Source organism: Jaculus jaculus, chromosome 8 (assembly GCF_020740685.1).
Source record: "Jaculus jaculus isolate mJacJac1 chromosome 8, mJacJac1.mat.Y.cur, whole genome shotgun sequence".
Taxonomy (NCBI): Eukaryota; Metazoa; Chordata; class Mammalia; order Rodentia; family Dipodidae; genus Jaculus; species Jaculus jaculus.
This window is the reverse complement of record NC_059109.1, coordinates 1314870-1331698: the sequence shown is the minus strand read 5'-3', so window position 1 is coordinate 1331698 and position 16829 is coordinate 1314870. Positions and strand designations below refer to the sequence as shown.

The 16829-nt window shown below is 49.9% G+C and overlaps 3 protein-coding genes across 4 annotated transcripts; 2 read left to right on the top strand and 1 right to left on the bottom strand.

Moving 5' to 3' along the window:
- The first annotated feature begins 2086 nt into the window (after positions 1-2086).
- Positions 2087-3424, top strand: Polr1h (RNA polymerase I subunit H). Its single transcript, XM_004671920.2, has 4 exons — positions 2087-2342; positions 2496-2596; positions 2788-2897; positions 3209-3424. Exons 1-4 carry the CDS (start codon positions 2207-2209, stop codon positions 3231-3233), a joined length of 372 nt encoding a protein of 123 aa, XP_004671977.2. The 5' UTR covers positions 2087-2206; the 3' UTR covers positions 3234-3424.
- Positions 3425-6469: 3045 nt separating this feature from the next.
- On the top strand, positions 6470-10108 carry Ppp1r11 (protein phosphatase 1 regulatory inhibitor subunit 11). Its single transcript, XM_045157752.1, has 3 exons — positions 6470-6720; positions 7888-7996; positions 8909-10108. Exons 1-3 carry the CDS (start codon positions 6652-6654, stop codon positions 9109-9111), a joined length of 381 nt encoding a protein of 126 aa, XP_045013687.1. The 5' UTR covers positions 6470-6651; the 3' UTR covers positions 9112-10108.
- Rnf39 (ring finger protein 39) lies at positions 10041-15402 on the bottom strand. Of its 2 annotated transcripts, XM_045157751.1 has the most exons (5): positions 14765-15402; positions 13073-13095; positions 12766-12857; positions 11178-11470; positions 10041-10979 (listed from the first exon to the last, which is right to left on the bottom strand). In XM_045157751.1, the coding sequence occupies exons 1-5, from the start codon at positions 15125-15127 to the stop codon at positions 10890-10892; spliced, it is 861 nt and encodes a 286-aa protein (XP_045013686.1). In that variant the 5' UTR covers positions 15128-15402; the 3' UTR covers positions 10041-10889. The 2 variants fall into 2 exon arrangements, with proteins under 2 accessions (XP_045013686.1, XP_004671976.1); XM_004671919.2 differs by having other exon boundaries at positions 10041-11470.
- Positions 15403-16829: the final 1427 nt, after the last annotated feature.

Genomic DNA, 16829 nt, shown 5'->3' with positions numbered 1-16829 from the left:
TAGCCCAGATTGATCTGGAACTCACTCTGTAGCCTTAGGCTGGCCTTGAACTCATGGCAATTCTCCTACTTCTGCTTCCTGAGTGCTGAAATTAAAGGTACTACCATGCCCAGTTTCTTTCTCATTTCTTGCACAAGGCATTATTACAATACTTAACCTTATGGCCTATGATCCCAAGTTTTCAAAATTATGGCTGTTGATTATGCTTGTCACATATCTAAGTTTTTTTTTTTTGTTTTTTTTTTTTTTTAGGTAGGATCTCACTCTAGCCCCAGGCGGACCTGAAATTCACTCTGTAGTCTCAGGGTGGCCTCAAACTCATGGCAGTCCTCTTACCTCTTCCTCCCAAGTGCTGGGATTAAAGATGTTCACCACCACACCTGGTTTCTAAGCATCTTTTGTGCCATTTTTGTTTGTTTTGTTTTTGAAGTAGGGTCTCACTCTATCCCCGTCTGACCTCAAATTCACTATACAGTTGCAGACTGGCCTTGAATCCACAGCAATCCTACTTCTGCCTCCCAAGTGCTGGGATTAAAGTCATGTGGCACCACACCTGGCCAACTTTTTTTTTTTTTTTTTGAAGAAATAAAGGTTTTGCTATGTTGTCCAGGCAGGCCTGGAACATTCTGTGCAGCCCAAGCTGGTCTCAAACTCACAATCCTCCTGCCACAGCCCTCCATAGAGGTGTGGGACACCATGCTGAGGATATATATCTTTTTATTTTAAAAATGTGTGCCTGTCTTCCTTGAAGTCTACAGGTATCCATGCTTTATATGCCTGGTTCAGGCTCTCATATCTAGTGCTTTCACTGCAATTCTTGTTTGCATTCAGAGAACACAGATTCCAACTGTGCAATCCCAGACTCAGCTGAAAACCCGCCAGAACATATTTATTGGACAGGTTGTGAGCTTTTGTTGAGAAAGTGCCATGCGTTAAAATGTTTGTGTTGCTTTACCTCATATAGTATTCAATTTGCAGTGTACATGCTGAATACCTGTCAAACTATAAGGGGAAAATGGAGGAGGGGCTAAATTTCAATTTGTACTTTAAAAGAATACACACAGTAGTGAAGCAAAAATTTCCTACCATCATGGACTCAGCAACAGATCTTTGTTGGATAAAACGACACCCAATTTTATCCTTAATAAATTACGGAGCTCCAGTATCTTGCTGTGTAGGTTTTAGCCCCTTCATCATGGTTTTGTCTCGCATTTATTTCAGAGAAACGCAGATGGGAGTCTTTCCCAAGGAAGAGCAAATCAGGTTGTTTGTGGGAGGGCTAAAAAGGAACTCGTCCTTCACAAGTTTCTACTTAACACCGTAGGTTACAAATGAAAGAAAGCGCAAGATTAAAGTCACATCCCCATGTTTATAAAAGCTTCGCGGAATGTCAACTGCACACCTGGTGGATGATACCACTTAGAGAAGCTGGAAGATAGTCTGCAATTGAAAGCCAGATCTAACAGTTATGAAATCCTATTTATGGGACAATGGACTGTTTGTCTCCTTCATCTGGCCTAGGGAGAGGAGCCCTCGCCTGCTCGGTTCCACTGTCCGCAACTCCCCAGTGCCTCGCTCGTCTTCCGCCTTCGCTCTCAACACCCGCCCTGCTCGTGAAGCTGATTCCAAATGCCCAGAACTGCCCTCACAGGACCCGACGCGGCCTGTCCCTGCAGGACGACCCCAGCCAGACCCCATCAGGAGAGCACCAGCCTTGAGGTTTTCTAACCCGAAGAAATCACAAGTATGGGGTGAAAATAACGCTCTCAGGGTGCCGCCCGCAGGGCGAGGTTTCTGTGGCCTGCGGGACAAAAGTAGTAAGAACTTTGGGTCCTAACGGGAAGAGCAGCCGGAGCCCAGCACTAGCTTCTTCCCCTACTCGTCGCAGCACCAGCTTAGAGGCGCGGCCCCAGCCTTTCCCCGGGACCCGCTCAGCCCCCGATTCCCGAGGGAGGCGGGCCACTGATTGTGACGTCACAATGACGGCACGACGTCACTGCGTCACGGCGCCACCAGCTCCTGGGCGTGGCCTCTGCGGCCGCCGGCGCTCGCGGCGCTCTAGCCCGCCTCGCAGCTCGTTGGCCGCCTCCTCGCCGCACGTTCGCTCCCTCGCAGCCTGCGGTTCCGCGCGGGGAGGCCGGCGTGTGGGAAGTGCCCCGGAACGGACTGACAAAAGTGTCTTCCCAGCTGTCAGCGCCTGTTCGCCATGGAGCTGGTCAGCCCGAGTTCCAGCTTTCGGTCGGACTTGGATTTCTGTCCGGATTGCGGCTCCGTCCTGCCTCTGCCCGGGGCTCAGGATCAGGTCGCCTGCCCTCGCTGTGGCTTCTCCATCAGTGTGAGGGGTGAGCGAAAGGTGGGAGCGTGGGGATCCCTAGACGCGTCCTAGCTAGTGCAGGAGGAATCCAGATGTGGTATCTTGGCCCAGGTCGTGCCCTAGCCTACCCGAAAGCCGATTGCTGGAGTTGTCTCCACTGCCGATTTTACTGCCTGTGCAGATTTCGAAGGGAAGGTTGTGAAGACCTCAGTTGTGTTCCACAAACTTGATACAGCTGTGCCTAAGTGTGTGGAGGAAGGACCAGAGTCACAGGGGCCAGTGGTAAGTTAAAACTGGCTCCATTAGGAGGGTGGAAAAGAAACGGGGGGCGGGGGGGGGGAGTTTTGTATTCAGTTCCGAGAGAGAAGGAGCCTTATTTATGATTGAGAGTGTCTGATGGGTGTGACAGCCTAATTCTTGTGGCAAGCAGGGAAATAAGACTAGACCTTCCTAACTCACCAGTTTCTTCCAAGGTTGACAGGCGCTGCTCTCGATGTGGACATGAGGGGATGGCATACCACACCAGACAGATGCGCTCAGCTGATGAAGGGCAGACTGTCTTCTATACTTGTATCAACTGCAAGTGGGTATCTTCCCAGCCCTGAAAAGTTTTTGATTTTTATGAGGATCAGATTTTTCTTTCTAAAAATTTCTTGGTTAATGTTTCTTTTGTGTCCTAAGAAATCTTTGCATGCTTCAAGATGCTAATTAGATATATTACTAATGCCAGATTTTTAGATATTTTCGGAATGGAATTGGAAGACTGTTTGGGGAGGCTGACCCTCCATAGTGTCATAAGGACACCTTCCTTGGTCACATACTTGAGTATATCATCTCACACAGCAAAACACGCTCTCCCTTTGGTTGAATATAACAAGTCTTCTTGCTCCATAGGTTCCAGGAAAAGGAAGACTCTTGATCTTTACTGGGCAACTCAACAATATCTTCCTCCTCTTGGAAGGTGAAGATACTGGTTCTTAGATCCCTTTGCCATCCCCTTTGGTTAGCATTGTTTTGCTCTCGGAGAATAGAATCATGTGGATACTGTTGTTGTCCCCAGACTACTGTATCTCCTAATTGAGTTTATTAAAGTTATATTTTTCTATAAAACATTGGCATGTTATTTACTTATTTATTTATTTATTATTTTTATTTTTGGTTTTCCAAGGCTGGGTCTCACTCTAGCTCAGGCTGACCTGGAATTCACTATGTATTCTCAAGATGGCCTCAAAATCACAGCAATCCTCCTACCTCTGCCTCCCAAGAGCTGGGATTAAAGGTGTGCACCTGGCTTGTTATTTATAATCTGCCTTATTCTGCCCTGTTGTCAGGGTACATGTCCTGTGGACACAAGAAGTTCTCTCCAGCTTGAGACCAGCCTGAGCTGTTTATCAAGTTCAAGGCTAGCTTCAGTTACATGAGACCACATCTGAAAAACCAAAAATAATAATATTCTGTCTTATTCCAAAGAAAATTAACTTGAGATATATCTGTTAAGGGAGGGAGGTGGGGAGAAGGCCAGGCATGATGGTGCTGAAATCCCAGCAGGCCGCAGTTCAAGGCCAGCCTTAGCTACCCAGTGAGTTTGAGGCCAGGGCTGCATGAGACCTTGTCTCAATATACCAAATAATTTGGGCTGGAGAGATGGTTTAGCAATTAAGGTGCTTGCCTGTGAAGCCTAAGGACCCAGATTCAATTCCCCAGTACCGATATAAACCAGATATACCAGGTGGCACATGCAAATGAACCTGGAGTTCCTTTGTAGTGGCTTGAGGCCCTTGTACACTCATTCTCTCTAGTTGCCTCTTTCTCTCAAATAAATTAAAAAAAAAAATTTAAAGCATACCAAATAAAGTTGACGGTGCACACCTTTAATTCCAGCACTCAGGAGACAGAGATAGGAGGATTGCCGTGAGTTCAAGGCTGTCCTGAGACTACATAGTAACTTCCAGGTCAGCCTGGGCTACAGTGAGACCCTACCTTGAAAAACCAGAAAAAAAAAACAACAACAAACCAAATAATTGATAAAGCACAAATTTAAAAAACACTAGGGAAACATAATGGAATCAAGAATGAGGCAAATATTTTAAAAATTATATGTATTCCCTATCTAAACCTAGCTCCTCAGTGTAGGGAAACAAAAATTAGGTGTTTTTTTTTTTTTATTTTTGTTTTGTTTTTCAAGGCAGGTTCTTGCCATAGCCTAAACTGAATTGGAGCTCACTCTGTAACTCAAGCTGGCCTCTAACTCACTTCAGTCCTCCTAACTCAGCCTGCCAAGGGCTGGGATTAAGGGCATATGCCACAACCCCTGGTTTAAAAATTGAGATTGGAGATAGAGATTCAACATACTTTTTTTTCTTTCTTTCTTTCTTTTTTTTTTTTCCGGTTTTTCGAAATAGAGTCTCACTCTGGCCCAGACTGACCTGGAATTCACTATGTAGTCTCAGGGTGGCCTCTAACGCAAGGCGATCCTCCTACCTCTGCCTCCCAGTGCTGGAATTAAAGGTGTACACCACCATGCCTGGCTTTTTAATGGATTTTTTTTAATCTGTCTGGTTTCATAACAGAAGTATGTTCATAACTTGAACATACTAGTCAAGCCTTCTACCACTGAGCAACCCCTCACACACACCTGTTTGTTTTTTAACTATTTTTTAATTTTTTATTTATTTGAGAGAGAAGTTAGGCATTCCAGGACCTCTAGCCACTGCAAAAATACTCCAGATGCATGTGCATCTGGCTTATGTGGGTACTGGGGAATCGAACCTGGGTCCTTAGGCTTTGCAGGTAAGTGCCTTAATCACTAAACCATCTCTCCAGTCCTTTTTTCTTTTTCTTTTTTTTTCTTTTCTTTTTTTTTGGTGAGTGCATGGTCGTGTGTATGAATGCAAGGGCATGGAAGTCAGAAGACAAACAGGTGAGATTTCAGACTACAAAAATCTGCCATGGCTTTCAGCTTTTACGTGGACTCTAGGGATAGGAATGCCATCAGGCTTCTCAAGTTTGTGCTGCAAGCACTCTGTCCCTCTGGCATATTCTCAATTCTTGTTTTTTTTTTTTTTTTTTTTTTTGAGTTAGGGTCTTGCTGTAGCCCAGGCTGACTTGGAATTCACTATGTAGTCTCAGGGTGGCCTGGAACTCATGGTGATCTTCCTACCTCTGCCTTTCCAGTGCTGGGATTAAAGGCATGTGGTTTTTTGAGAAAGGATCTCTCATGGACCCCAGACTGCCTTGGAATTCAACATGTAGTACACCTGCTTTAACTCGTGATTCTTCTCATCCTCCTGCCTTAGCCTACCTGGCACTATGATTACAGGTGTGTGCCACCATGATCCACTAGCACATTTTAGCAAAATGGGCTGCATTGTAATTTCTGGCTGTCTTTACACCCCAAGTATGTTGGCATAATGTAACTATATTCCATTTCACAGGTAAGGTTTATTTCTGTTTCACTTTTCAGCATCTTATATCTTAGTTCTGAGCATGCCTCTCTATCACAGACTGGGATGTAAAAGGCAGGATCTCAATGTCTGCGTCTTTATCTTCAAGACCTAGTAATCTAGTGAGTTTCCAACTGCTTCCTCTTTCTCATTAAGAAACCCACACGGGGGGGGGGGGGAAGGTTGGAGAGATGGCTTAATGGTTAAGGTGGTTGCTTGTAAAGCCAAAGGATCCAGGTTCGATTCCCTAGGACCTCTTCAAGCCGGCTGTACAAGATGGTGCATGCATCTCTGCCACTTTATGTCAAATAAATAAAAAGGTGAACAGCTGGAGAACGCTGTTAACAACAACAAAAATCAGATGAAACAATGAGGAAATGTGAATTAGTCAAGACAGGGTCACTGTTGCACCTATTTATCAGCCTCCCCACCCGTCCAGGGTTAAGGATGGAGCGGAGAGAAGTTCAGGTACCGGCATCTCAAATGAGTATGCCATCCTCCAGGCCATCCGAGAGGTCCGCGGAGGGCCACTACTGAGCTGCGCGAACCCCGCCCCGCCCTGCGTTGACAGCACTTCTGCGAAGTCTTCTTTCGGCGCCTGCGCACTATTACATTACGGCGGAACTAATCTGCTGCTTTCTGACGCTTTTTGTGCTGGGGAAGGGAAACGGGGGACGGCAAAATATGTCACACCCGGAAGTAGAGGGCCGGAAGTGAAGTTAGACAGGTTATCCCCACGGGTGGGGAAGCGGAGGTCCTGGAGGAGGGGGTGAAAAAGAAGGCAGAAGATTCTAGCTACTACTCTGAGTCGGATACCAGTTGTTTTAGAACTCAAAGACGCAGCAAAAGGAAAGGGTGTCTCATCCCGCTTCCTTCCTGTTCTCAGCCTTAGAGATGGCCGAGGCAGGGGCTGGGTTGAGTGAGACCGTCACTGAGACAACGGTTACCGTGACAACCGAGCCCGTGAGAAAGGAGGGGGGTGGTGCTTTTTTTTTTTTTTTTTTTTAAAGGGTCTGGGTAGTACTGGAAGGGAGGGGGCAGGACTTTGGAAAGTTGTTGGTGAATCTGGGCCTGCGGATGTGGAAGGTGTGGAGTTGAGTTGGGTTGGGAGAATCTCAAGGGACTGAGGATATTTGGAGTAGCAGAGGTGGTGCGAGAGGTTGGTCAAGTAGCTTGTAATGAGGAGTGGTGGAACTGTTACAGAAACGGGCATTAAGGAGTAAGGAAGGTGCTGGAAGAAAATGAAAGGCCATGTTAGAAGCCAGCTACAGGGAAATTTGAGCATACTTAATAGTTACGAAATGGATGAGTTTAGAAGGGTAGAGGGGATGAGGAAAATAGAAAATAGGATGAAGGTTGTATTTTGAGAAACCACAGAGGAAAGATGCAAATGAGGAAATAAATGGCACTTTTAAAAAAAGCAGGTTAAACTGCTTTCAAAAGGAAAGGGTGCATTGATCTTCACAATTTTTGGATTGAAGGAGGTTAGTTCCTTAGTAATCATTGCCAGAGATGCAGTGAGTTAGGGAATAAGTGGATACGAAGTAGGGAGTACCGATCTTGAAGATGAAAGAAGAAAGAAGAAAGGCCTTTTTTGGGGGGGGGGTTGGTTTCTTGTTTTCTTTGGTGTTTTGTTTTGTTTTGTTGACAGTCTCACTAGGTTGCCTATGCCTCCACTCTTTCTGCCTCGGTCTCCCCAGGTGCTGGGTAACAGGCATGCACTGCACACCCTGCCAAGGCCTTTGGTTAATAGGGAAATGAATGAGGTCTAGGAAAAAGAAAGGGAGATGAAAGACTAGTCACTAGGGACTGAGAAGATAATTTTCATACATTGCTACCATCAAGGATGATGTGGGAGGGAGAAGGTGGAGAACAGGGAGGATGTATTTTCCTTTAAAGATTTGCTGGCTCCTTTCCTAGGTTAGGAATTGTGTCTTTTCTCCATCCTAGTGGTTAATAAGAATGGGAAGTCATACTCCTCAAGGACTTTCGAAGGTTAAAGACCCGTTATAGTTTGTCTTCTCCCAGTTTCTCAGGTGCTATCTGGGGTACTTGTTGAGCTAGGGTTCCCTGGGAGGAAATGGGAAAGATGAGACTAGGTAGGTGTGCCCATACTTCTTAACTTTGCAGGAGAACCGGAGCCTAACCATTAAACTTCGGAAGCGTAAGCCAGAGAAAAAGGTGGAATGGACAAGTGACACTGTGGACAATGAACATATGGGGAGGCGCTCGTCCAAATGTGAGTGATTGTGGCCCAGCAGTCCTGGAGTGCTGACTCCCTTCTGCATATCCTCTATTTTATCATGTCCATTGACCTTCCAGAAGTTCCTAGATGTTCACAAGAGGTGGGGTGGAGTGAGAACTGTGTAGTAACAGAGTCTGATGGCAAGCAGTAGCAGAGGTGAAAGAAGTAGGCTTCGGACTCTCTAGAGAGACAAAGGGGGACTGAAGAGATGGCTCAGCAATTAAGGTGCTTGCCTGCAAAGCCTACAGACCCAGGTTTGATTTCCCCGTACCCACATAAAGCTAGTGCATAGAGTGGCACCTGCATCTGGAATTTGTTTGCAGTGGATAGATGCCCTGGCATGCCCATTCATTCTTTCTCCCTCCCTTCCTCCCTTCCTCCCTTCCTCCCTCCCTTCCTCCCTCTCTCTGCCTCTCTCCCTCTCCCTCTCTTTCTCTCTCTCTCTCTCTCTCTCTCTCTGATAAATAAATAAAAATATGTATTTGTTTATTTATTGGAGGGAGAGGAGAAGCCGAGAGAGAGGAGGGAGGGGGAGGGAGGGAGGGACAGGGGGGAGAGAAAGAAAGAATGGACACACCAGGGTCTTCAGCCACTTCAAACTAACTCCAGAAGCATGTGCCCCCTTGTGCATCTGGCTTACATGGCTCCTAGGGAACCAAATCGGGGTCCTTAGGCTTCTCAGGCAAATGCCTTAACCGCTAAGCCATTTTCCCAGTCCCCCCATTTTTTTGAGGTAGGTTTTCACTCTAGCCAGGCTGACCTAGAATTCACTATGTAGTCTCAGGGTGGCCTCAAACTCACGGTGATCCTCCTACCTCTGTCTCCGAAGTGCGGAGATTAAACACATGTACCACCACACCCAGTTTATCTTACTCTTTTTAACTGGGCTCTTTCCTTCATTCCCAGGCTGCTGTATTTATGAGAAACCTCGGGCCTTTGGTGAAAGCTCTACTGAGAGTGATGAGGAAGAAGAGGAAGGCTGTGGTCATACACATTGTGTACGGGGCCACCGCAAAGGACGGAGTCAAACAACCCCAGGACCAACCCCAACCACCCCTCCCCAGCCTCCTGACCCCTCCCAGCCCCCTCCAGGACCAATGCAGCACTAAATCTCCCCCACCATCCATGTCTGCCTGGCCCTAAATGTATCCATCTGGCTATATGGGGACTCAGTTCATGGTCTAATCCCTTCTCAAGTATTCACCAACTCTGTCTTCTGCCTGATATAGAAGAGAAAGAGGAGAGAACAAAGACCCTGGAATTCTGACTTGCTGCTGTTCCAGAACCCAAGCTTGGGGTTACCCCAGCCTTCAATTCTCCCCAGTTTTCCCCTTGCCAGGGATCCAGGCATTTTGGTCCCAGTCTCTTCCTTCTCACTGCCAAACTGCCTGTCCTGGGATCCAGTTATCTTGGTCTCCTGCACCCTCAACTTGAATCCTAGACATTTAAATTGGGGTTTTAACAGTCCCAGCTTTCACTGCCAGGGTCCCAGTAAGATTCCAGTCTACCTTGCACCCCAGCTATATGTGTTAATCCTGGCTTACAGTTCTTCCACATATGAAGCTATATAGCTCTCAGTCTAGTGCTTGCCTGTGAGACATGAGGTCTTTCCCTCTTACTTACCCCTACCTGCCTTCAATATGTGTTAGGAGAGGTCTTTGTCATTCACACCTCTAGTGAAAAATGAAACAAAATAATAGGCATGTCTTCAATCCCCACTCTTCATGAGATCTAGATTTTCTGACAAAGATGGCTTGAGACTCACTTAGAGCCAAGTATCTTTTCAGCCTTTAGTCTTTTGGCTTAAATGACATTGAGCATTGTCTGAGGAGCCTGGGTCCCTAAGAGAGGAAGATATCAAAAATATAGGGGTATGTCCTGCAGTACACTCCTACCCCTTCCTTTCTAGGGTTTGGTATAGCTACTGTCCCAGGTATCTTCTCTTGGCCTTTGCCTTCCCCTACCCCTTAACAGGATCTGGGTATCACTCTCCAGGCCTCTTGATGTGCACAGTGCCGAGGTCAGTCAAGTCCATAACCACCATGGAGATCTCATTTATTGCCACAAATGCACAAAATAAATAACCCAACATCACAAATTATTAAATATGGGTCTATTTATACACATGGGGACAATGTGAGATTATGTACAAGGATGTCTGGGTGGCTCCCAGGTTGAGAAGGGGGGTAGCACCAATTGATTGATTTATGTGCAAGAGGAAATTATTTTTTGTTTTTTCAAGGTAGGGTCTCACTCTTACCCAAGCTGACCTGGAACTCATTCTGCAGTCCCAGGCTGGCCTTGAACTCTCAGTGGTCCTCCTGCCTCTACCTCCCTAGTGCTGGGATGAAAGGTGTGAGCCACCACACCTGGCTCACAAGGGGAAGTTTTAAAGTTAGAAGAAAGGCTGTGATCATAAGGTGAGGAGCGGCTTGCACATAAACCCAAAGGGATATTTGTTAGGTTTTCTAGATATTCCTGGGGCTTAGGTCACAAGTTCCACCTCTTGAAACATGCTCGTTTCTCTTGAGAGGAGTCCTGAGAGTGAACAGAAGCAGCAAGCCTGGGCCCTGCAGCGAACACATACTGTGTGCCTGGATGGATGGCACAGAGACCTCGTCCCAATCTAGGACAGGAGAGGTCTAGAAAAGGGAGTACTGGGAAGGCTGGGGTGGAGGGAGGGTGAAACCAAAATGGACTGGACTTTGGACTTGGATGTGGAGGCCTACAAGCCATCTGAGTTCTTGTTTTCAGTGAGAAGTGCTTAGTACCACTCCTGTAATAGGTGTATGAACATGGTCGCTGGAAGGGTGGGAACTTCCGCACCCCAGATAAGCAGCCCCGAGGTGGCCCGGTGAAGCTGGGATAGGTGCTGGCGGTAAGACCCTCAGCCTTCCCCAGGCACGAAGCGCAGCGGGGCGCGTGGGTCCGATGTGCAGAGCAGCGGGAAGACGCGCTCCCCCAGCGGGCCGGGCGCCTGGAAGGCGAAGAGCAGGTCCAGCGAGCGTCCGTCGTAGAAGGCCACGCGGCCCCGCTCCCAGTCCAAGTCCACGCGGATGCGCCGCGGCGGGGGCCCGGCGCCGCTCAGCAAGGTGGGCTCGGGGGCTGTGAGCGCCCACAGGCGCCCGCCGCGGCCCTCCACCGCCCACACGGCCTCGGCGGGGCACAGCCGGACGAGACCCTTGCGCGGCACGGACTCCCCGGCCGCGCCCACGGCGTAGCGGCTCTCCCCGGCGTCCTCGTCCTCGCCCGCGGAGTCCCCACCCGAGGCAGCCTCGGCGGTTTCCACCTCCCAGCAGTGGCGGCCGGCCGCGAAGCCCTGAGCGCCCAGCACGGCCGGGAGATGGTCGAAGCGCGCCGGGCCGTCCAGGGGCGCGGGCACGCCCGGTGGGGCCAGGCTCACGCCTCGGCGGTCGGTGGAGACAAGCAGGCGCCGGTGTGCGGTGCGGGGGTCCAGGGTCAAGTCAGCTGGCGAGGAGGAGCACAGCGTGAGAGGTTTCTGAGCCCCGAGCGGGAAGGGTGGAGAAGCAGCGCCGAGGGCTCGTGGGAGACCCTTAGCTCAAAAGATGATGATGGGGGCCGGGGTGGGGTGGGAAGGGGACTAAGGCAGGCCCAGGCCTAAGCACTTAAGCACAACTTTTGTGGACCTGAACTTGGGCAGGATATGCTGTCACAGGGCACAGGACAGAGATCAGAAGAGAGGATGTAGTGTCGATGGAGGAGAGGCCCGGCCTTCTAGGGTAGAATAAGGACCAATACTTCAAGCCACAGCATCTGGGGTGGGGTGTGGGAGCCGGGTCAGCAGGATGGGGAAGGTGAACGTAAAGAGAAAGACTGATAGCAGAACCCCAAGTGACAGAGGGAGGGGCCAAGCGAGGAATCCAAGGTATCCAGCAAAACCGGCCCACACTCCACCTAGCCAGCTAGGCACAGGAGGGTGTGTCCAGAAAAGAGAGGGTCCAGATAGTCAATGGAACCAGAAAGAGCCGTTGACCTTGGTACTAGGTGCTTTGAGAAAAGATTTCTGGACTAGGTGTACTAAAAGCAATTAGATGGGATTTTAAAGATGGATGGGTGGAGAGCCTCTTTGGGAGTGGACAAGGAAGAAAGGGACAGGAAAATGCTCAAGTCCTGGGGTCTTGAAGACTGATGACGAGATAGAAACAGGGATTCCTGTGAGGCAGGCAGCCTCCTAATGTTTCAGTGTACAAAAAAGGAAGACAGAAAGTGACTGGGTTATGAAAAACTAAAGTTAGACGCTATTCTGGTTAAACTGACTTCTGGCTAGGTGTGGCACTATGACCTATAATCCTGGGTGGAAGATGCAGGTCAACCTGGGTTACATACAGAGATCCTAAAAAAAAAAAGTGCTTCACTACACAAAATACATTTAAGTCCTCCAATATCCCTGGGTTAACCTTACTGGAGATAGGGTCTTTATAAAGAAAGATAATCGATTCCAAATTAGGTCACTAGGGTGGACCCTAATTCACTGCTATTTTATAATTATGGAATTACTAAAGCTTCCAGAGGCCAGGAGGGAGGCATGAAACAGATCCTTCCTCAGCTTTCAGAAGAAACTCAAATTGCTGACACCTGGACTTCAGATTTCTACCTCTATCTAGTCTTGGAGATGCCACCTAGTTTGTATTTTGTCCTGGCAGTCCTAATGGACAGATGCAGATGTCAAAGGAACTGGGCCATACTTGAGAACATGAACAGCACAGACCTCTCATCCAGGCCCTCCTCTCTTTCCTCCTTACCTGTCAGTCTATGAAGCATGTTTTTGACCACTGGGTAGTCTTCAGGGAGATCTTCCTCTGAGTTACATGCCTTGCGTGTTGGGACATCAAATCTGGATAGAGGGGAAAGGTCAGGAAATCTTTAGCCTTCTGATGTTGAAGACTCCGATGCTCCCATTCCTAACATACTTGTTTCTCTGCAGGAACAGGTGAGGCTACACACCATAAAGTCCACCTGCAAGTGGGGATAAATATGTGGGCCCAGTGGGAAAGTGATGGCTGTGGCTGCAGGGAGTAGGAAGGAAGAAACAGTAACAGTGGAACTCACCGTCTCCATGTCTTCCTTATATCCTGAGGAGAACAGAAGAAAAGACAGATGTGAATACTGAATTCATGCTACTATGGGGAGTTTTCCCTTCCCCTTGAGTGAGCTCTGGATGAGCAGTGTCCTCTCATCTCTTGAACTGGCCTCTCTCTTCTGCTCCATTTTCCTCATCTGTTCTCTCCTCCTCATGGTCTTCCCTTTTACTCATTCCATCACTTTTTCCTCATCTTCCTACTTCTTCCCTTTCCTAGTTCCCCACTGCCCTCATCCCTCTCCATCCCCTATGGGTTCTTCCTCAGCCTCAACCATGCCTTCTTATCTTTCTCCACTGTCTCTAGAGCCCCATTCTCTGTGACTTCCAGCAGCCCATCTTTATCTTAATCACCTTCTCCCCACCATCACACAACGCGCACACGCACACGCGCACACGCACACGCACACACACAGAGAGAGAGCCCTTGAGCTAAGAGTTAATATAATAGAGCCTAACAATAAAGCCGCTTCCCCCCTCTTGTCATAAAAGTTCAATGGCATTTATTGGGCTTTTGTTTTGTGTGTCTCTACACTGGCCAGGGAGGTCCCTGCACTCAGATGTGTGCCTACACATCCACAGATCTCGCAGAGAACCACGAAAGCCAGAAGAGGATGCGGGATTCTCTCCCCACAAACACTGCTAACGCCAAACCCCTCCTCTCAGCTGTCCAGTGAGGGTAGCTGGAGAGGCCAGTGTGTTGGGGAGGAGGGAGGAGAGAGGAGAGGGAGGCAATTCACTTCAAAGGGCAGAAGCAAGACCCAGGACCAGCTGGGCAGCTGAGGAGAAAGAAGTCGGTCGCCAACGGTCCAGGGGTCGGGCAAGGGAATGAGGATGGTTGATGGACAAGGAGATAGGGTGCTGAGCTGGGAAGGCCGCGTGCGATGTGGAGACAGAGGCCTAGGCGCTCTTGAATCTCGCCAGCCCCTGCCTGGGGATCTGAGAGGAACTAAGAACAATAATACAGTTTCGAATAGGGCCTGAGTCCCAGGAACCATTGCCTGCAACTGGGGTGCCTGGATCCGCTCTCCGTTCCTTCCTCCATCCGTTTGTCAGTCCCCTCCTTCCCTCGCCTCCACTCCAGCTTTTCCCGCGCTCTGTCCCAGCCGGGGCTCCAGCCACAGTTTGTTCAGCCCAACTTTACCTTCCTTGGTCCCCTGCTCGCCTTTTCCTAGGTCTCCGGCCCTCCCGCTCTGGGCTCCCTCTCCAGCGCCCGCTTCGCCTTCCTGGATGCCCCCAGGAGGCCCTTAAACAAACTCCCGCATTTTCTACTCTCCTTGCAGTGGTTCCAGAAGTCTCCAGAGGCCTCAGCGTTCTATCTTCCACCCGGCCAGTCTCTACAACCTCTTCTGTCCAGCCAGCTCCTTTCACAAGACTCGGTCTTCTGCAACTGTCAACTGCTGCCTTCCTCGCACCTCTCACCGGAGGTGCACGCCCTAGCCCTCCCTCCCTCCTTACCGCGTAGCTATGGTTGGCTCGGTACTCTGTGTGGAACTCTCTGGCCGCCAGCAGCAGTCCTGCCTCTGCCTACAAAGTACCCACTCCGCGGACTCTTACCCCTCCATCTGGGTTTGGGCGCGCGAAACACCCTTTTCTGGTTCCCGGGAGAATCCATTAACCTCTCCCTCTCCGAGGGCCGGGACCCGCGAATGTGGCCCCCTCACCTCTCCATGCGGGTCCAGACAGCCCATCGTCGGGATGCGGCCTCCGCGGCGTTTCCCCGAGAGCGCCCCGGGCTCCGCCAGCTTTTCGCGCAGGCCCCGGCTGATGCGCACCTCCACCGCCAGGCGCACGTTGGACCTCAGGCTGCGGCGGGGACACGGCCGGCCGCAGCAGGGACAGGCTGGGGGCGTCGCCTCCGGGCCCGGCGCCTCCGGGGCCCCCCAGCAGCGCGCCAAGCACGCGCGGCAGAAGCTGTGCTCACATGCCAGCAGCACTGGGTCCTCGAAGGGGCCCCCGCACAGCGGACAAGTCGCCAGCTGCTCCAGACGCTCCACCAGCCCCGGCCCCAGCTCGGAAGCCTCCATGGGAAGCCCGCGTCTGGATGCACCCGCTCCCGAGACCACCGCGGCCGCCTCCGAGCGCGCAGGTGGCGGACCTCTCGAGGTGCGGACTGACTCGACGCCCCCCGCTGCACCGCCCTCATTCACTCTGCGCAGCCTGTCTGCCCCTCTCGCGTCTCTGGTCCAGGTCGGTCTCGGCGCGTCTCCCCACGACGTCAGGATTTATAGGGAGGGAGGAGGCCCCGTGCAGGAGGTAAACAGCAGGCCTTGCGTAATGCCTCATCTGGTTCTCCCGCTTCCCCAGGAAGGTCTGGGGGAGGAGAAGGGGACACCTGGGTCCCCGCGACCAGGAGGTGGGCGCCAGAGGGCGCTCTGCGGGCCAGGAGGCACCGTGATGGACTGACTAGTCCCAGTGCCCCTGAAGAGCCCAATCTCTCATCCCCCTCTGCCTGTGTTGTGTCTGCCAATGGGCAGGGTGCCAGAGCTTGCTCTTGGCATGTGTGCCCACATCGCTAGGACATGAGTCATTCCAGGTGGCTGGCACACCTACATGGGCTGGGGGCCGGAAGCTCGGATCCTGGTCTGTGTGGCTTTGGCAGGCCTCTGAGTGTTGGCGGGTGGCTGTCATTTCTGGCGCCTCTCTGCCTTCCATCTTCCTGCCTTACCTATTAAGGGCCTGAGGACACTGAGCTTTGGGATAAGAGCTGGGAGCAGGCACCCACACTCTGCCTCTCAGGGTAGGGCTCTTAGCTCTAATTGGCTCCAAAGGCTTCACCTGAGTTTTTCCCTCTGTCTCTCAGTTTTCCCTTTATGCTCTTTTTTTTTTTTAATTTTCCTTTTTCTTTGGCATATATTCGAACATTATTTATTCTAACTGGCTTAGTTCTCTGAGGCCCAGAGATCTGGACCTGCCAAGGTCACAAACAGGGAATCGCCAGGAACAGACCAGATCCAGATCTACTGGCTGTGCTCTTGCGACTCAACTCTGCCACTTTTCTCTTTTCTTTTCTTTGTTTTTTAAATTTTAAGTTGTAAATCCCTGTTTTTGTTTTCCTAATCTTTCCTTGAGCCTCTTCTCTCCAACATTCTGTCTCTTCCTCTTTCTCCCTGTTCTCCTCTTCCTAGCTCATTTGTTTCTCTCATAACATGCTTTCTGTTTGCAAATCAGTAAAGCTCCAGATGTCTACACTTGGGATCACATACAATGTTGTACACTCATGTGTGCACATTGATGCCCAAATGCCCAGTGTGCACAAACCTGCACATAGATACACACATGCAATGCAAATATAATAGTCCCGTAACACTAAGTATCAGGAGCATGGGCACTGAGAATTATTTAGGGACAGATGAACATACTCAACCACAACATGCAAAAAGGCACTCTGTCATTAAACTTATTTCAGTAACAACAAACAAGGGCAGTGAGTCTTTACAGAGCAGCAGCACTTTATTAGGCACCCCCTCCAGGCACTCTTCTTCCTCCTTCCCCATGCTTATTAAGGAGATGCTCAAATATGACACCTGATAAACAAACTTACACAAATAAATAAAATCATTTTGGAACGAACTTCCCAGCTCAATGCTCAAAATGCACAGGTAAAATTCAGACAAAAGGGCTGGAGAGATGGCTTAGTGGTTAAGCGCTTGCCTGTGAAGCCTAAGGACCCCGGTTCAAGGCTCAGTTCCCTAGGTCTCACGTTAGCCAGATGCACAAGGGGGCACA